The sequence below is a fragment of the Sinohyriopsis cumingii genome, chromosome 11 (genome assembly GCF_028554795.1).
Source record: "Sinohyriopsis cumingii isolate HCF-2022 chromosome 11, ASM2855479v2, whole genome shotgun sequence".
Taxonomy (NCBI): domain Eukaryota; kingdom Metazoa; phylum Mollusca; class Bivalvia; order Unionida; family Unionidae; genus Sinohyriopsis; species Sinohyriopsis cumingii.
This window is the reverse complement of record NC_142971.1, coordinates 61,072,982-61,094,386: the sequence shown is the minus strand read 5'-3', so window position 1 is coordinate 61,094,386 and position 21,405 is coordinate 61,072,982. Positions and strand designations below refer to the sequence as shown.

The window sequence follows — 21,405 nt, the reverse complement described above, 5'->3', positions numbered from 1 at the left end:
TTTACAATTTGCAATTTGTATATCACCATTATCAGCAACGTTATTATCGTACTTCATTATTTGTTTTTGTGGTAGTTTCAATTGGTAAAACTGAATACTTTGCAAATATGGAAGAGACAGACACATTGTGTTTTACTATTAGTGAGTAGACTTATTAGTTGATGTCACATGATCAAGGTTGCCATAGGCTATCAGTCATATGACTAGAAGTATATGGCCGCGTGCGACCTGGCAAAGTGCCCAGTGATATGTAACACAAATATTCGTATCTGCCCGTTGCTTTGTAATGGATAGAAAGACGGATAAAGGATGAATGAACACAGAACAACAATACTTCCACACGTGCTAAAAGAGTATAAACCAGAATATGAGCCCAAGAATTCAATGTAAGTCAAATATAGGTCATGTGAACCGTGACAGAATGGTCGACTCGAATTTTTGTCTTCTTTTAGACATGCGCGCGTGCCAAATAGGCAATAGTACCTCAGTAATATTTTTCTTGTACATCTCTACATGTCACTCGAGCCGAAAATAAACTGTACGTTAATACACTTTTAAAAAAAATATTTGATGGCAAAATTATCACATTTGTTTCTTCTGATTATAGGTTCTTTAGTTGGAAACCTTGATTTAATTTCTTTGCAATGATAAATAATGCATGAATATTATTATCATAATGGTAAGGCAAATAAAGTAAAATTTACGTCTGAATGGCCGAAGTTTCATGTTAATTTTTGTTGAGGTTAACCAGGTATCGATAAAGTTGTCCTTTTTCATAAGAGAAATTCGACAGACGGAAGATGGCATATACATTAATTTACGTTCTCTCTCAATCTCTCTCTCTCTCTCTCTCTCTCTCTCTCTCTCACACACACACACACACACACACACACACTTAAAGAATGTGTTGATGTTGTGACTTTAGATACTAAGACAACCCAGGGTCAAATGGTATTTCTTTTTATCAATTGAAGTTCACACTTTCTTACTGCATACTCAGTTGCATACAGGTTTTTATGCCCCTCCAACCCCAGTTCTGATCCTTACAATCAGTTGCACATACATGCCACCACCCCCGCCCCAACACAGACCCCCAGAAATATGTTGCATGTTCATGTCCTCATACCCCTCACCCTATGATCAGTTTCATATACATGTCCTCCCTCCCCCAAACCTGACACTGAAGAAAAAGTTGCATAAACATGTCCCCATGCAATGACTGCATATTTGACGGTTTTAAAAAAAAAGTGTCATTGAAACTGTTTCTGTATTTAACACTGACTCTCTTTCAAGGGACCCAGAAATGTACACTTCTCTTAGGTGGTTGTGACATGAAGAATTTCTTAACAGTGATTTAGGAGATAGATTCATCGATGGTTAGATTTATGGTGTAACAATATTACACACACACACACACACACTTAAAAATAGCATGACTTTTAAAGTGTTGGTACAAAACTATTTCATATACCAATACTGTTGGTATGTGATTTTTTGATCTGTGTATGACATAATAATATGCATTTCAATATGGTTTCATAGTATGCTATTGATTCTATATTCTCTATTTTTTTTAATGAATTTCCATTTATTAATCATTATTGGCATAAGAAAATTACAAGAAAAATTAAAATAATCCCCATTTTTTAAATGAAGTAATCATAAAAATATTCATAAAAATCCCCTGTGATCTCTCTTTTTCTTCCTCTTTATTTCTCTCATATGCATCTGGGACAAAATGTTATATGGAACCTGTGGAATGAGAGGTAAAATGGAATTTCAACTGGATGGAATCTTTGAACTTGAACATACACAAAGTAACCTACAAAAATCTGGGTTATTCTAATGGTATATGTATACTTTCCATGGGATTTATCTACAGTGTTCCAATACCAATGATACAAAGTTGCAATAGTCTGTTAGCACAAATATGTTATCACTACTCCTCCTGAGCTACTTGGAGGACTGCCATGAAACGTCATACACACATTCATCCCATGGTCTAATCTATCATATATGAAAATCATCATCCCACATTGGCCATCTAGAAAATATTGTTAATGCTGCTGAATGGATGGTCATATTGTCATGGGGTTTTCACTAAAAGGCTTCTCATGATGTCTAGTTGGTTCTCAATGAAAATGTTGTTGATCTGATGTCCAGTATGGCCACCATGGTAGCCATCTTGTAAATAATCTTGATATCATTACTACTGTGAACATGAAGTTTTCACTGCAAGACCTTTTATGATGTCCATTTGGTCCTGAATGAAAATGGTGCCAATTTTATGTCCAATATGGCCACCATGTCAGCATATTTGAAAATCTTCTTGTAGCTACTACTCCTAAATGGATGGTCATGTCAGCATGGAGGTTTCACCAAAAGACTTCTTTTTATATCTCATTGGTGACCTAAGTGGAAATGGTGCTAATGTATTATCCAATATAGTTGCCACAACAGTCATTTTGAAATTCTTGTTATAGCTGTTCTTCCTGCATAGATGGTCCTATCAAGATGGAGTTTTCACTTTTAAAAATAAAGGTGCTGATCTAATATCTAATATGGCTGCTATAGCAGCCATCTTTCAAATCTTATTGCAACTCCACCTGAACATAAGTTAATGTTAATGTTAATGTTAGATCTTTACCAAAAGGTTTCTGGTACCATTCTGACATCCAATATGGCTGCCAGTGGCAATCTTGAAAATCAGGTTATCAGTACTCTTCCAGAATGAATAACCATATCAACATGAGGTTCTCACTGAAAGACTTCTCATGATGTGCCAGTCTGATATCCAATATCGCCACCACAGCAGCCATTAAGAAAGTCATTTTATTGCTACCCCTCTTAAGCAGAAAGTCATATTGACATGAGGTTTTCACAGAAAGACTTGTCATGATCTGCCAGTCTGATATCCAATATCACCACCATAGCAGCCATTAAGAAAGTCATTTTATTGCTACCCCTCTTAAGCAGAAAGTCATATTGACATTAGGTTTTCACAGAAAGACTTCTCATGATGTGCCAGTCTGATATCCAATATCACCACCACAGCAGCCATTAAGAAAGTCATTTTATTGCTTCCCCTCTTAAGCAGAAAGTCATATTGACATGAGGTTTTCACAAAAAGACTTTTCATGATGTACCAGTCTGATATCCAATATCACCACCACAGCAGCCATTAAGAAAGTCATTTTACTGCTACCCCTCTTAAGCAGAAAGTCATATTGACATGAGGTTTTCACAGAAAGACTTCTCATGATGTATAAATGCTCCAAAATCAAAATGGTTTGATATCTGTTATGGCTGCCAGAGTAGTCAGCTTGAAAATTTTGTTATCACTGCTTCTCCTAATGAATGGTCATATCATGATTAAGTTTTTGTCAAAATAAATAAAATAAGAAAGAAAAAAAATAGAAGCCTCTCAAAGTTACTCCCAAACTTAAAAAATAAAATAACTGTTTTCTTGCACATTTGTCTTCTTCTCAGTATTATGTAGACTTTATTATAGGCATGTCCCTTTCTCCCAGTCTCTGTCTTACACTGTATAGAATACAAAATAACTTGAAATAAAATGTTAAGCATATTTAAAAATCATTTCTGTACTGAACTTACATGACACTGTTTTTGTATATATATATGCAATAAACTGATAATGAACAGTGTAAACCATGTTTCTCAATATTATGTGCTTTTGACTCAAATTGAGACTTTTTCAATGGCGAATACAAAACAGAGGCAAGACAAAACAACTAAAAAATACAGCACAGATATTGAGGTTACAAACGTTTACCTAAATATTTCTACTGGAATAAAAGTTTGAAATTTTTGTATGTTTCAACTATTTTAATTCTAAAGTGCTCACCATTACGGGTCACTGCCATCTCACCTCTGTCTGAGTCCAGTGTGGGTATGTGAGAAAGCTTGCCAGTAGCTTCTCATGGGTTGGTGGTTCTTTCATGGGTTTTCCTGGGTTCTTCCTCCACCATTTATACTTGCTGCCTTGTATAGCCTATCTTCTGCAGAAAAATGGCATTAAACCACATCAACAACAGCAACAACAACAACTTCAACTTGATCCTGATGCTGAAAAGTATTTTATATTGACCTAGAAGTCAGTGAGCCATATCGCCATCTGTCTCTTATGTATATTGTTGCGTAACTGTAAATTATAACCTGGATATTTCATTCTTACAGTAGTAATTATAGGTTACTGGGAGACATATAAGCAAATTAAAAAATTATTAAATGTAAATGTGCCAGCTGCAAAAGATGATGATTTTATTTGTATGTAGCTGTCTTTCTCTTCTTGGCTTAAACTGCTTTGTTTTCAATGTTCTAAGGCAGCATGTCTGGTAAGATTCCTTTTCTTTCCTGGTTTTGGAACTGCAGTTGGGGTTGGGAGCAATTGCAATAAGTGTCACATCACTGAAAGCGTGGCCACAGGAGGAGAAGTGTTCTGCAACTGGATTTCTGTACAGCTTCATTGTTATCCAGTCAGATTGATCCTTTTGTCTTTGCTTTCTGGATCTTTCTCCTCAAGTATGGTACCCCCCCCCCCCCGGTTCTTCCACCAGTTGAATTTGGTGTTATTAAAGGAAGAGTTAAATTACCTTCATAAGATGGGTGCAGTACAGAGGGTATTAAGTGATAATTGCTGTCCTTCTACTCCCGGATTTTCCTTGTACCAGAAAAGGGTGAAAGTATTTTGTTTAATCATCAACCTTCCCTCCATAAACAGGCTTCTGCTGGAGGAAACTTTAAAGATGGAGACCACAGCCTGTCAGGTAATACCATAAGACCTGGTGACTTGGTGCTCTTCGTCATTCTTTGGTCTAGCCTCCATACACAGAGTGTTTACAAAGTTCATGTGTTTACAAGGGTCATATGAGTGTTTACAAGGGTCATGTGATTGTTTACAAGGGTCATGTGAGTGTTTACAGGGGGGTCATGTGAGTGTTTACAAGGGTCATGTGAGTAGTTGCAAATCCTACAATATTTTGATGATTAGTTGGTCCAAAATAGGCAGTAATAAAATATCCAGTCTTATAACCAATAGCCAGTCTTATAACTAAGGCAGAGAAGTCGTAACTTTCTTCTATGCAGTGATGAATTTTCTCATGAACAGAGGATTAGTCCATGTCCTGAGGGGCAGAGTAGATAAATCCCTGTCCAAGTTGCTGAGAGCCAAGACTATGCAGTTTTTGTTTCTCTGCTGTAGACCTTGAGCTCCACAATGTACCTGGGTCCCCAAGGTAGACTGCATTTGTGTCCTCTCCAGTTTTCTCTGATTGGTTCACTGTAAACTGCACTGGATCATGTAAATGCTCAGATTTTGCCAGGTCTTTATTTCCACCTTCACCTGATTTGATGGTCAAATCAAAATCAGTTTTTCTCGGGAGTCCCCATGCACAAAATGGACCTCACACCTATTTGTTTGCAGATGTATTGGATTCAGGGTGGGGCACTCATCTGGAGCCAGAAGGATCGATTCTTTAGGGATTGGTTTTGGTCCCAGAAAGAATCTATCCTTCAGATCAACAATTTGGAAAAAAAAGGCAGTTTTCTGAGTTCTTCAGGGGCGAGTTGACAAGATAAGAGATCGACACATGATGGTCTCAAAACAGTATATTGGTAGCATGCCTCAGCAGACAATGAGGCACACGTGTGCCTTTTCATTGCATGGTGTTTTGGAACCTCCTTCATGCAGCCTAGGAAGGGGTTACCTTCAGAGTTTGCCATATTCCTGGCAAAGAGAATATTGTGGTGGACAGTCTGTCATGGAAGGGAAAGATTTCCTCACAGAATGCTCTCTACAAAATCTGTAGCTGACTGTCCTCACAGAATGCTCTCTACACAAATCTGTAGCTGATTCCCTTTTCCAGATTGTCCTCACACAAGGATCTCTAAACAAATCTGTAACTGACTGTCCTCACACAATGATCTCTACACAAATCTGTAGCTGACTGTCCTCACACAATGATCTCTACACACATCTGTAGGTGATTGTCCTCACACAATGATCTCTACACAAATCTGTAGCTGACTGTCCTCACACAGTGCTCTCTACACAAATATCTAGCTGATTCCCTTTTCCAGTTTTAATGGATATCATTGGTGGACTTCTGTGTTGCCATAACAATTGGGGTTCAACAATTTTCTCGACCTGCTGATGGACCATCCAGTACATTAGTCCAGAGGAAGGACCTCCTGTTGCAGTACAGGGGCTGACTCCTACATAACAGTGTGTAGATTGTTCACCTTCATGCAAATTGGTTTATCTCAAATGATCTCTCTGCCATGACACATTTTTGAACAAAGTTGCCAGGTGGACTCTTAGCTCTAGGAGACAATCTATGATGACAGGTTGAAAATCTTTTGCAACTGGTGCAGTAGGAAACATGTCAATTCTAGCTGTGACTTTATGAGTGCATTTTCTGATCTTTTCTTCCTTTCTGAAGAGAAACATTGCTTAGTTTTAACTCAGTTTTTCCAAAGGCTTGACCATTCTCACTTAGCAGACCTGACGGGGCCATCTCACCTCTGTCTGTCTGGGTTCGAGTCTCAGATTCAGCCAATGTGGGTATGTGAGAAAGCTTGCCAGTAGCATCTCGTGGGTCGGTGGTTCTTTCTGGGGTTTTCCCGCGTTCTTCCTCCACCATTAATACTGGCTGCCATATATATCCTATCGTGTGCTGAAAAATGACGTTAAACCCTACAACAACAACAGCAGCAGACCTGACATTTATTTGGAGCTCCAAAGACTATTATCTTTCTTTTTTATATGTCTAGGTAATATCTTGCTTGTTTTTTGTGGTGTCTAACTGAAACCCCCTATAAACCTTTGGGTGAAGTCTTCTTGGAGAATATTACCTTCAAGACTGTTTTCTTGATTGTTAAATGAAGTGAGCATCATTTTCTAACCATAAGAGCAAGGCTGTATAAGGTTCAGTGGAATTTATCAATGTTCACTCCAGACTGAGGTCCCCTGTCTTAGTGCTGGGGATGATCTAGACAGACTTTTATGTGCTGTTTGGGTTTTATGCTTTTATTTGACTGCTTCTAGAGGTGAAAGGAAGGGCAGGAAGCTTTTCTTGCTTCCCCATAAAGGTTCAACTGATATTTCAGCTTACACCAATTTGAAGTAGATTGCATTAACTATCAAAAGAGCATGTCAGTCCCTTACTCAGAGGGATCTGTCTTGTATGTAATTAAAGACCACGAAGTTTGAGCCATTGCTACCTCATGGGCCTGTCTAAACTGTTTCATCCATGGAAGCCTTGATGGAGGCCATGTTTTTGGAGATACCATGTTACCCCTCCTCATTTTCCTTTTACTTGTTGGCTCAAGAATGGCTGAATATATTTTTTTGGGGGGGCCAATTGTTGTATGCTAACAAAGTGACCTATATGGATACCATCCAGCAGTAGACTTCTCTTCAGTATTCCATGTGTTTTTTTTCTTTCATCAGTTGTTGAATCATCACCCTGCCATCAGACTAACAAATGCAGCTGTGCAATAGCAACAGGTTACATATTACTGATATTAAAATGTATTTTTCTTAGGTTCAAGTCATTTTTCTTGCTGTTGTCTAACATTGATATTCCACTAGCTTAGGCTTTGTCCTGGAAAAGAATGAAGGATGATGTGCATGGCCAGGTATTTGTAGGTAAGACTTTCGGACTTTTCTGGTATTCCAGAACCTTCCAGTCACCCTATAGAAGGATGAATTTTCATCAACAGGTAAATATTACATCATAAAACTTATTACCACTTCCACTGACAATCCCCTAAAAAAAAATAACATTTTGCATTTTTAGTGTGGAATGTAATCTGACTGTATAGATATGTTTCAGTTTTGTTGGTGAAAGCTTAATGTGTAGTATTATTATTCATATTTTACAGTGTTTTGACTATTTAATCACATACACAAATGGTATAGAGAAAATTAACCTGAAGTTGTTTGTCCTCATTAAAAGGAATTTATCAGCAGACTGATTTAATCTCAACTGACTGTTAACATCACTCGATGGAATGGTGAGCAGTGTTAACAGATTGCCTTAGATGTGTGCAGGTTGTAACTGCCCTGTCTCTGTTCAGCACTGGTTTGTGCGCATGGATGTAGGTTGGTTCTTTAACCCCATGCTATCACAGCAATGTTTGCCCTTATCATACTATGACTTGGAACTCAGTAAAAATCTTACATTGAGAACAAGTCAGGTTTCATGTACTTTACCTAGGCAAATGAACCTAATGATCTATTTATCAGCAGGACTAAAAGCAACACAAAATCATACTAATAGGTACTCTTTTCTTTTTCTATCGGGGGCCCCGAGTGGCCGAGTGGTCTAAAGCACTCTCCGTTACGGATCACTGCCATCTCACCTCTGTCTGCGTGGGTTCGAGTCCAAGGCTCGGCTAGCGTGGGTACGTGGGAAAGCCTGCCAGTAGCTTCTCGTGGGTCGGTGGTTCTTCCCTGGGTTTTTCAGGGTTCTTCCTCCACCATTAATACTGGCTGCCATGTATAGCCTATCGTGTGCTGAAAAATGGCGTTAAACACTACAACAACAACTACAACAACAACTTTTTCTATCGTAAGAATTTTTGGAAATAGTATTTTTATAAAGATGACAGTGTTGTTTTTTTTGCAAGTTATAAAAAAGAGTATGTCAGGTATATATCAATAGATATGAAGCAGTTGGCCCTTCTGTCCTTCTACAGTTTCACTTCATGGGTGAATTGACCTTATGCCAGAAGGTAGATCGCTCCGCCTACCGAACATGTGACTTGACAACCTCTTAACCTCCGACAAACATTCTGTGAAAATGGCGGGTGTGATAACATTAAAAGATACACCAGACGATATTGGCGAGCAATATTTGCCATATGAAACAACACTGAGACAGAGACAGAAAGTGAGAGCATTTATCCGTCACTTGCACTTCTCTAAGTTACGTCGGTATGCGGAGAACTCGCCCCATGGAGAACTCGCCCGCACATATCTGGAGAAGTCACCCCAGAGTGGTTGGAGAAGTCGCCCCAATTGGTTGGAGAAGTCATTCCAAAACTTGTCACCCAAATAACCTTTTTATAACAGAATTAAGTCATCTTTTACGTGATTCATATATATATATGTATATATATTTATATATACGCGATCACAAAAGAGATATTAACTAAATTAAAGCAATATCATAGTAATATTTATAAGGGCGAAATTAAGTCTGTATATAATCTAATGAATGACGACAGTATAGTGATTAAAAAGGATGATAAGTCAAACACTATTATTATTGTGAATCAAGATGATTATGTTAAAGAAGTTGAACATCAGTTAGAAATTAAATAAAAAATTTCAACATGCATTAATGAGATCGCTAAAAATAATAATTCCGTATGTGAGGAATTTGATACTTTCCCTCTTAACATACGTACACCTCAATTCTACATATTACCCAAAACTCATACAAATCCTGACCATAATTTACCTTTAAATTTTCCAGGATGACCCATTATGTCAGGTTGTAATTCATATACTGAACACCTATCCAAATGTATTGATAGTGTTTTACAACCTTTAATGAAATCACTTCCTTTATACATTAAAGATACAACTAGTTTCATTAAAAAGTCGAAGTCTGTTCCACATCTATCTCATAATTTCAATCCTGGTATCATTAGATGTAACATCAGTACATACCAACATTCTGCATGCAGATGGTATTGAATCGTGCAAATGTTTTCTTGATAACAATCATAATAATAGCACACTATCTAGCAAAGATATTTGTAAAATAATAAAAACTTATCTTGAAAAAAAATTATTTTTAATTTAATAATACGAATTACATACAAATAATGGATACATCAATGGGTATTAATATGGCTCCTTCATACTCTTCCCTTTCATGGGTGAATTAGAAAAGGATTTTATTCAAAACGAAAAGTTTAATCCATCTCTTTGGTTCAGATTTTTAGATGACATTTATGATCTGAAAGCATTCAACTGAAGAACTGAAAAAAATTATTGATATGCAATAGCCGAGTTGATATTGACAGAAGCAACTTGTCGGAGGAAAATGGCAGACGTAAACAGTGCCTGGAGGTGTGTATAATAGCACTTGCTGATTGGTCAATCGAGCAGAATGATTGACAGCTGGTGATATGTCAATTTGCATTCACAAGCTGACATATGTCATGTCCACTTTTCACATATGAGAGATACCAGACTCACTTTGGCCTCTTATGTATGGGTATAATTTTTGTGGTTTTGCAAAACACAACATTTTCATTTGTACTTAGAACTGCAGTAATGTCTCTGAGGGAACATGGTTCTAATTTTCAGATATGGATAATTTCAGGGGGTGGATGGAGTATTTATATGTGTGGCTTGATAACACAATAGAATAATCAAAATTGATGGCCAAGATGCAAGAGTCAGACTACAGTACTGGGAAAACAAATGGAATATAATACGTTAGTGGCTCTGTAGTGTGAATTTCGGATGATGCTGATTAGCTACATATTCCATAAATATATTTTTTTTATACAATAATCCAGACCCAGCAGTGCTCACGGGCATCGGTGTGAGGTCAAAGGAAACATGAAGAACAAACAAGATGGCCACAGGTCAGGAGTTAAGTCCAAAAGTCCTGCACAACCCAAGAAACTAGCATCAGCAAAGTCTGGTCACAGAGGGAGGCGGTCTGATAATCAGGTAGGTTAAGAATGGTTTTTGGCTGTTTTGTGAATATTAGGTTTACTGTATGTAATTTTAGTTTAATTATGGTGTTGGATGAATTAACTCTTTTTGGTGTATGAAGGGAGGGCAAATTGGTGTGCCTTGGTAGTGTTAACCTATAGATAGGTACCCACTCACCTGTCTTGTTCAGGCACTAAAATGAAAGCAATGACTATAGAATTTTGACCCATAGATAGGGACCCACCATCCTGCTTTACTCTGAAGTGTTGACCCATAGATAGTTACTCACTCACCTGCCTTGTGCAGGCACTAAAATGAAAGCAATGACTATAGAATGTTGACCCATAGATAGGGACCCACCATCCTGCCTTACTATGAAGTGTTTACCCATAGATAGATACTCACTTACCTGCCTTGTTCAGGCACTAAAATGAAAGCAATGACTATGGAATGTTGACCCATATTTAGGGACCCAACAACCTGCCTTGTTCATGCACTGAAAAGAAAGCAATGACTATAGAGTGTTGACCCATAGATAGGTACTCACTCACCTCTCTTATGCAGGCACTAAAATGAAACCAATGACTATAGAATGTTGACCCATAGATCGGGACCCACCATCCTGCCTTACTATGGATTGTTTACCCATAGATAGTTACTCACTCACCTGCCTTGCTGAGGCACTAAAATGAAACCAATGACTATAGAATGTTGACCCATAGATAGGCACCCAACAACACCTTGTTCATGCACTGAAAAGAAAGCAATGACTATAGAACGTTGACCCATAGATAGGGATCCAACAACCTGCTTTGGTCATGCATTGAAATGAAAGCTCTGACTTCAGAGTGTTTATGCATAGACAGGTACTCACTAACTTGTCTTGTTCAGGCGCTGAAATGAAAGCTATTACTATAGACCTTTTCTATTGACAGTTTGTCAATACTTACCTTCCCGTGACCACTTTGTGTCAAGCATCTGCCATTAAGGTAGTGATTACTGGTACTGATTTTACGTATGCCTGATACTAGAAAGACTGAAACGGGACATTCCACAAACAGTTCCTTATTTTTTTATTGCTATAAAACAACTTTATTTCTGCATAAATCTTCCAAATATACTTTTGAATACTATAGAAAATCAGAATGTAAGTAAAGCACAAAATACATATTAAGATGTTTGTGATCATTGAAATGAGTTCAATATTTCTTAAAAGTTATCACATGGGAAAAATGGGAGTAAAATCACGGTCCATTTAAGTTTTCCTTTTTGCCCCCTGTTCCAAAGTAGACTCCTAGTGTTTTAACTTTTTCTCTAATTAAATGGTGGGATAATCCTGAGTGGTTCCCCCTCCAGTTGCCTATTTTTGGGATTTCAGTTTTGTCATGGTTGATTTGAGATACTGACAGATTTCCAAACTTTTCAAATTCTGTTAACAGGTGTTTAAAGGAATTTGGATCCTTTATAAAGTTGGTGCAATCATCCGCATATTGTAGCATTTTTACCTCATCTTTTATATTTGAAACCTTTATACCTTCAATATTTGTATTAAGTTTTATGCTTATGCTTAGAATTTCGATTGCTATTATGTATAATAGCATAGATAGTGGACAACAAATTTACCTGTCTTTGCTCTATTTACCTGTACCCTTAAGGATATTTTATTATACAGGATTTTGGTCCATTTCTGGAAGTTTTTTCCAAATCCAGATTTCTCTAGCATTTTTTGTATGTAGTTTTGTTCCAATCTGTCAAAGGCTTTTTCTTGATCGAAAAGTACCATGGCACCTTCCTGGTTGGTTTCATTTATATATTCTATGATTGTTTTAATACTAAGTATGTTATTTTGTATGTCCCTACCTTTTACTCCACATGATTGGTTTTCATTTATAATTCTTCCCATTCCCCTTTTGATTCTTTCTGCCAGTATTTTACTTAAAATTTTATAGTCCATATTTAGGAGGGAGATGGACCTCCAGTTCCTTAGATCTTCCCTGTCTCCTTTCCCTTTGTATATTAATATTATGATCCCTTCCCTAATACTTTCTGTCATTGTTTCATCGGACTGTTATATTTATGCACTTTGTTTATTAAAGGGATTGTTATACTCATGTCCCTTATATATAAAAAGGACTATTATTCATGTGTCTTATATATCAAAGGGACTGTGTCATACTCATGCACTTTATATATTAAAAAGACCATGTTATACTCATGTACCTTAAATATTAAAGGGACTGATATAATAATGTGCCTTATATATAAATGGGTATATAAAGGGACTAATATTCATGTGTCAGTATAAAAGGACCATGTTATACTCGTGTGTCTTGCATGTAAAAGGGACTGTTATACTGGTACAGTTTTTTATACAAGGGAGTGTGTCATATTCATGTGTCTTATATATAAGGTCATGCACATTATAGATAAAATGGACTATATTAAACTCGTGTTTTGTCCATGCCAGTATGCCATTAGATATGATCCGTTTAAATGTGTTTTGTCCATGCCAGTATGCCATTAGATATGATCCATTTAAATGTGTCTTTTTTGTCCATCACAGTATGCCATTAGATATGATCCATTTAAATGTGTCTTTTTGTCCATGCCAGTATGCCATTGGATATGATCCATTTAAATGTGTCTTTTTGTCCATGCCAGTATGCCATTGGATATTATTCCATTTAAATGTGTCTTTTGTCCATGCCAGTATGCCATTGGATATGATCCATTTAAATGTGTCTTTTTTGTCCATGCCAGTATGCCATTAGATATGATCCATTTATATGTGTCTTTTTTGTCCATGCCAGTATGCCATTAGATATGATCCGTTTAAATGTGTCTTTTTCATGCCAGTATGCCATTAGATATGATCCGTTTAAATGTCTTTTTTGTCCATGCCAGTATGCCATTAGATATGATCCGTTTAAATGTGTCTTTTTTGTCCATGCCAGTATGCCATTGGATGTGATCCATTTAAATGTGTCTTTTTTGTCCATGCCAGTATGCCATTGGATATGATCCATTTAAATGTGTCTTTTTGTCCATGCCAGTGTGCCATTGGATATGATCCATTTAAATGTGTCTTTTTTGTCAATGACAGTGTGCCATTAAGAATGGCCGAATTAAATGTGTTTTGTCCATGCCAGCATGCCATTAGATATGATCCATTTAAATGTATCCTTTTTGTCGATGCCAGTGTGCCATTAGGAATGGCCGAATTAAATCTGTCTGTTTTGTCCAGCAACCTCTTGGGTTACAAGATTGATGATGATGATGATGATATTTTGTTCATGCCAGTGTGCCATTAGATATGACCCATTTAAATGTTTCCTTTTTGTTGATGCCATTGTGCCATTAGGAATGGCCAAATTAAATCTGTCTGTTTTGTCCAACAACCTCTTGGGTTACAGGATTGATGATGATGATGATGTTTTGTCCATGCCAGTGTGCCATTAGGTACGATCCATTTAAATGTGTCTTTTTGTCCATGCCTGAGTGTGCCATTAGGAATGGCCCATTTCAATGTGTGCTTATTATCCTTAAGTTTTAATCAAGGTGCATCAACATAAGTTCAGTATTTAATTTTTTGCCTTTGAGATTACACAAAAAACTCCAACCTCTGGCTCACTAATATCTACCTGCACAGTCAGACAATTTATTTTTCACCTAGTCCAGCCTTTCTTTGACACACACTAGTATTTCACTTTGACTTTCAGAGAATATGCGGATAACCTTCTGAACAGGTAATAATATGTTGTTTGCTAAACCTTGTATTATTAGACTGCTTGATGGGTTTTCTCTCTTTGCCTCAGACATTGAGCTAATGAAATAAATGGGTGCTTCCTAGGAAAGTTTCGGCTGTAGATGATAACTTGTTTGCATTGTTTCACTCAACATGTAACTGTTGCTTTGGAAAATGACTTCCTTTGCAATCTAACTGGGACATGATGCCGATGTTAATCAATGCTTTTTGTATAACCCTATTTTTAAATTTTTGTTAATTAAGCTGATTGTTTGATGGGTACTGCTGTTGTGTTTTTCAACAGGAGCTTGAACTAATTGTTAGCATAGTGCAAGTTGAAATAATGGTTTTGTTGCGGTGTAGTATTTCTTGACGGAGAATTTTACACCCATTTAATGTCTAGAGTATTCATTAAAAGATTTAAGACGGACCTTTCAGTTTCAAGTACAGGTTTAAGTCTCTTCGGTGGAATTCTTAGGTAAGAAATGTACATGTGGAATTCTTAAGGTAAAAATGTACATTAAAATTCTTAAGGTAAGAAATGTACATGTGGAATTCTTAAGGTAAAAATGTACATTAAAATTCTTAAGGTAAGAAATGTACACGTGGAATTCTTACAGTAAAAATGTACATGTGGAATTCTTAAGGTAAAAAAAATGTACATTATCATTCTTATAATTGACAAATCCACCTCCTCTGATATCATACAACTAATGTGACTAAGTTTCCAGTCAAAGCAATATGTTTTACAGACGAGAGTATCGAGCTTATTGTAGTGTGCCACAAAGCTTAGAATGATGCTAGGTGCTTTCAAGTTTTGTTATGCATAGACAGCTGTTTATACTATTTTAGTGTTGGATTGTACTTTTCAGGCTTTTATTCTGGTGGAAGTGGATTTTACAAATGGGCTGGTACTTGTCAGGCTTTTATTCTGGTGGAAGTGGATTTTACTAATGGGCTGGTACTTGTCAGGCTGTCTTTCTGGTGGATATAGATTTTACTGTTGGGCTGGTATTTTTCAGGCTGTTTTTCTGGTGGATGCATATTTAACTGTTCGGCTGGTATTTCTCAGGCAGTTTTTTATGGGTGTGGATTTTACTGTTGGGCTGGTACTTGTCAGGCTGTTTTCAGATGGATTTGTATTTTACTGTTGGGCTGGTATTTGTCCGTCTGTTTTTCTGATGGATTTGGATTTTACTGTTGGGCTGGTATTTGTCCGGCTGTTACGCTGGTGGATGTTGATTTTACTGTTGGGCTGGTATTTGTCAGTCTGTTTTTCTGATGGATTTGGATTTTACTGTTGGGCTGGTATTTGTCCAGCTGTTACTCTGGTGGATGTTGAATTTACTGTTGGGCTGGTATTTGTCAGGCTGTTGCTCTGGTGGATGTTGATTTTACTGTTGGGCTGGTATTTGTCAGGCTGTTACTCTGATGGATGTTGATTTTACTGTTGGGCTGGTATTTGTCAGGCTGTTACTCTGGTGGATGTGGATTTTTTAAAAATTAAAAAGCCAGCTTAATATCAGTAATACATTACTTGCCCATATTCCATATGTCTGTTAATCTGAGATGGAATTACCCATGACCATATTATAAGAATTTGTTACCCCATGGATGAACATTCATAAAAATTTAGGAAAAAATCCTGTATATAATACAGAACCAGTTTGCTGCCCAAATCATTTTCACATGTGCAGTGGTCCTTATATTTTTCTAGGACTCCATTGCAGTTTTGGAGCATCAGGATGAGAATATATGCCTAAAATGGCCTGTGGTATAAATTGTTCATCAGGCACATTAACACAGAATTGCGTATTGGTCAGAGGTTATTCCCTCAGTTATTTCTCATGTATAAATATTAAGGCAATTTCTTTGTAAGTTTTCCAGGCAGTTGTTGTTAACATTTTCAGCAGTTCCTGATAAACATCCATTGCCATTATCACTTGCAGCCCCCCCTCCCCCATATGTACTCATCCTTCAAGTCATGTGCATGTTTTATTGTAGCAGTAGATCAAATATTTATTTTTTTTATAACATTTGTAAAGACACCTCATCTTGTAAAACTTGTGCATTATTTATATGTACATGCAGAGGGCCTCATAGAAGATTGGTGAGTTGACAAGATGAGATTCTTCTTTAAAATAAAGATTATTATTATTATTATTATTATTATTCCACACTGCAGACATCATAGCAATATGACTAAAGTTTGGTTAAACCTATAATAATATAAGTCACACACACACATGCAGTTGGAGTCATATTGTTATGATGTCTGCAGTATGGCAGTTTATGGTGATGTCTAGCACTGGGACATCATGCCGCAAACATGAAGCATCATGTCCCACCCAGTTGCATTATCCTGACACCAGGCTATAAAGTCCTAACACTAACCTCTTAATCAGCACCTAGCAAGGCAGCTGCTAGTACCATTTTTAGAAGTCTTTGGTATGACCTGGCTGAGGTGGAACCTCTAACCACTTAGGCCACCTGAGGAGTATGGAGTTAGTAAGACACAGGTAAGAATGCGTACTAAATGTGACGAAGGTGGTAAGACGAAGGTAATAATGTACACAGAATGTGATGGATGTAGTAAGACAGCAGAAAGAATGTGTACTGACTGTGATAGATGTAGTAAGACATGGGTAAGAATGTGTACTGAATGTGATGCAGATAGTAAGACAAAGGTAATAATGCACACTGAATATGATGGGTGTAGTAAGACAGAGGTAAGAATATATACTGAATGTGATGGAGTTGGTTAGACATAGGTAGGAATGTATAATAATGTGATGGGTCTAGTAAGACAGAGGTAAGAATATATCCTGAATGTGATAGAGTTGGTTAGACAAAGGTAGGAATGTATAATAATGTGATGGAAGTAGTAAGACACAGGTAAGAATGTATCCTAAATATGATGGAGTTGGTTAGATAAAATTAGGAATGTATAATAATATGATGTGTGTAGTAAGACAGAGGTAAGTATATGTATTGAATGTGATGGAGTTGGTTAGACAAAGGTAGGAATGTATAAGTATGTGATGGAAGTAGTACGACACAGGTACGAATGTATACTAAATATGATGAAGTTGGTTAGACAAAGGCAGGAATGTATAATAATGTCATGGAAGTAGTAAGACACAGGTACGAATAAGACAAAGGCAGGAATGTATAAGAATATGAATGAGGTACTAAGACAGAGGTAAAATTGTATACTGAATGTGATTGAGATAATAAGAGAAAGGTGCAGATAGTTTAGTACCTTAGCAAAGTACATGAGATTCAATTTGTTTTACAAATGAGTCATTTTACTGACCAATTTAATAAACTTCCTCATTGTAAAAGAAATGTTGGCATCAAAACACCATTACAGTTGAAAAGACAAACTCACATTAGGCTATTTTACAGTTTTTTGTAAAATATTGTGTAACCTTCAAATCACATTTATTTAGAGGTAGAATATAATTTATTCCATTCATCACCTTCAAATCACATTTATTTAGAGGTAGAATATAATTTATGCCATTCTTTTATTTTAAATTATTTTCTGTAAATTGGTCATTTGTTTATAAATATGCTTCTTCATTAACATGTGATGCTTATATGTTTTATTGCCTTGGTGTCGAGAAAATGGTGTTTATGTTTCCTTGGTGTCTAGAAAATGGTATTTATAGCTTAGAAAGCAATTCTATGGCACTGCAATATCATTGATAATAGTTTTCAGTATCCTCATTGAAATATAGTTGGACCCCAAAGGGATATTCAATGCTGATGTTCGGTTTTAGACTGTTTCACAATTTTTGAATAATTAGGACACAATTTTTGGGTTTGCCATATTCCAGTTATTCTAATATTACAGGAAGGAGCCTCTGTGGCTCAGTGGTTAGTATCGTAGATTCAGAAGAGTTCTGGTTCCTAGATTCAGACCAAGCCAGCATGGTTACCATGGTGTGCCCTGGGCAAGGCACTTAATTCCAATTGCCTAGGCTGTACCATGAAACACCAAAACAAACATCAAAGTTAACCTTTAGTTGTGATGCCAAAACACTGCTATAATATTGTTAAAAAGCTTTGGAAGCCAGGATTCTTTCATAGGACTGTATATCAAATTGTACTGGGAGGGCATACAGAGTGCAGTATCAATTATGACAGTTCTATCACTGAAACAGCTGTATTATTAAAGCCAACAGAGCAATGTAACTATCATTGATTTTTTTTTCCCTTTGAATACAATTATTTAACCTTTCATCTACAGTATTGGCTTTCCATGCATTTGTAGGACAAGGCATTTTTTTTGTTCTTAGTTGAGGGTAGCTGTATCCAGGCAACTGTACCATTATTGCTTATTGTTTTTATGTTACTTAAGGCAGTCCATGAATTGTTTCAACTTTGATTTTCACCGACATGCAATAAACCTTAGCACATTTGCCTGAAAAACACGCCGACAGAACCAAATTTATTGAAAATAAATGTGCATTACACTGACACATTAGTTGATTGAGTCAGTCTTAGGAATATCGTCTGTGTATTTAAAATGCATTTGTGACACTATATTAATGCTAATATAGTCTTTCAATGCACTACTGGGAAAGTCAGATTGTCTCTTACAGACACAAAATCTTTTGCTTCATTTCAAGTTTGAACAGTTGAGGGAAAAAATAGGTTGTCTTTGAAATGGACATAATAATCACTCTTTGTCCAGTAGATCCTGTGATTGATTGGAGTGCAGTGAAAATATGTTCTACATTCATCACTGTAAATAGTCTGAAGTCACAACTGTACAATGGCTTGCAGACGGAAGAATGTACATGGCCAGTGGAACACATTCATTTCACATTTGTAGATATATTCCTTTGAATTCATTCAAAAAGGCATGTTTTAGGAATGGAGCAAGCCTGTAGAGATAAACATATATATTCAGACAAAAAAAAAGAAGTTTAGAGTGGTTTGCTGTGAGCACACATTCGTACTGGCTTGGCATAAATGGAGGTGGTGAGTAACCCTTTAGGTCTCACTGGACAGTTTTCTTGGCATATTTTCATCTGATGATAACCTATTGCAGAAAAATGATAATACTATTACATTAAAGATACAAGTAAAAACTAACTAATGATTTTTGTGAAAAGGATGCTTGTAAGATTCTGACTGAGGTATTAAGGTTAATTCCTTATGCAACTGGTGGCTTTTATACTGAACCAACATTACCACCAACCCCTCTTTTTTACATTCATTTTTGAAAGGAAAGAGCTATTTTTAATATTTTATTGTGACAAGGCAGCTGAAAGAATCAGTATTTGCCTTATGCATGAATGAAGTTCCCTAGTACTATAACAAATTAGCATACTTTTCATCACCCCTCAACCATCTAGATTTTTAGATATTTACCTCTGTGGCAGACACACATTAATACGTAAGCCGCTTATTTGCAGCCCAATTTATGCATTTGATCTCCAATGCTCATCTAACTGTGACAGACAGTCACCAACAAGCCAACACATTCCCAAGCCTAACTCAAAGAAAATGTAAACCAGATTACAGATTTAGCTACTTTGTGAATTTATAAATGATAGGCCTATGATAATTAGGTTCATGCCTTCTACCTTAAAAATTAGGTGGGTGTCAAAGTATGAAACCATCCAGTGAGACCTTAATTGTCTTTTCAGTTAGGACTTGCCCACATCTCAAGTTAGGACTCTGCAAGATCATCAGTTAGGACAATTTGCCACGTCACTGTTTAGGACAATGTACCACATCATCAAGTATGATTGTGCCACATCTTCAGTTAAGATTGTTTCACATCTTCAATTAAGAGAGTGTCCTGTCTTCACTTTGGACTGTCACATCATCAGTTAGGACAGTGTAACATCTGCAGTTGGAACTGTGTCACATCTTCAGTCAGGACTGTGCCACAAAGCAAACTAATTTAAATTTGGAAAATAACAAGTTGAATAATAACAAAAATCATAATGCCTAGTTTAATTGGGAAAGTATTTTTTTCTTTTGTTGCATTTCAGTTCTATGATGAAGAGAAAGATGAACATGAATTGGCTGACATAAAGTTGATGAATTTTATTATTCTTTTTATCCCTGGTTGGAGTCATGTTGACTGTATATCAGATTCCCTTTTAGCCCATGGTTGGCGAAGTGGATTGTATATAGGATTCATTTTTTTCCCTTGTTGGATATGTGGATAATATATAGGATTCACATTTTTATCCCAGGTTGGCGATGTGGATTGTATATGGGAATCACATTTTATTCCTGTTTGGAGATGCATATGGCATATAGGATTCACTTTTTATCCCTGTTTGGAGATGTGAATTGCAAATAGGATTAACTTTTTATCCCTGTTTCGAAATGTGAGTTGCATATAGGATTCACTTTTCATCCCTGTTTGGAAATGTGGGTTGCATATAGGATTCACTTTTGTACTTTCGTGCATGAGTTTGTTAATCTTTCTAACAATTGTTATTCCTTCTAAAAGATAGACAAGCCCTACATGACACCAACTTGCATTATAAATGCCTCACATTTTTGGGTTTAAGGTCAGTTGTATTGGGTACAAAAGCTGGGTCAGTGTGGTTTACTATTCAGGGTTTTATCTACCTGGATATGAAAACTGGGTGGATGTGATGTACTATCCAGGATCTATTCTAGTTGGTATGAAAAGTGGGTAGTTGTGCTTTACTATCCAGGGTTTATTCTTTGTTGGGTACCAAAACTGGTTATATATTATTTAGTATCCAGGATTTATTTTACATTGCTTACAAATCCTGCCAGCTGATCTGAATCTGATAATTTTCATGTAGAAAAAGTACATGATGGGTATATATTAGGATGAAAGTTGAACAAGGACCAAATTTTGGATTGCAGCAACCTACTTTCCAAGGGATTATTCCACATTGCTCAATGTTACATATTTTTCATATGTTGCCAGTGAAATTGCAGTATGTGTACA

General features: G+C 36.6%; 1 protein-coding gene across 4 annotated transcripts in view; it reads left to right on the top strand.

The window, feature by feature from the left end:
* Window positions 1-207: 207 nt before the first annotated feature.
* Window positions 208-21,405, top strand: part of LOC149788544 (uncharacterized) — a 176,941-nt gene continuing 155,743 nt past the window's right edge. For all 4 annotated transcript variants that reach the window (XM_089974571.1, XM_089974569.1, XM_089974570.1 and 1 more), the window contains exons 1-2: window positions 208-386; window positions 10,561-10,717. In XM_089974571.1, the coding sequence (XP_089830697.1) occupies window positions 310-386; window positions 10,561-10,717 (234 nt within the window). In that variant the 5' untranslated portion in view covers window positions 208-309. The remainder of the gene's footprint in view (window positions 387-10,560; window positions 10,718-21,405) is intronic.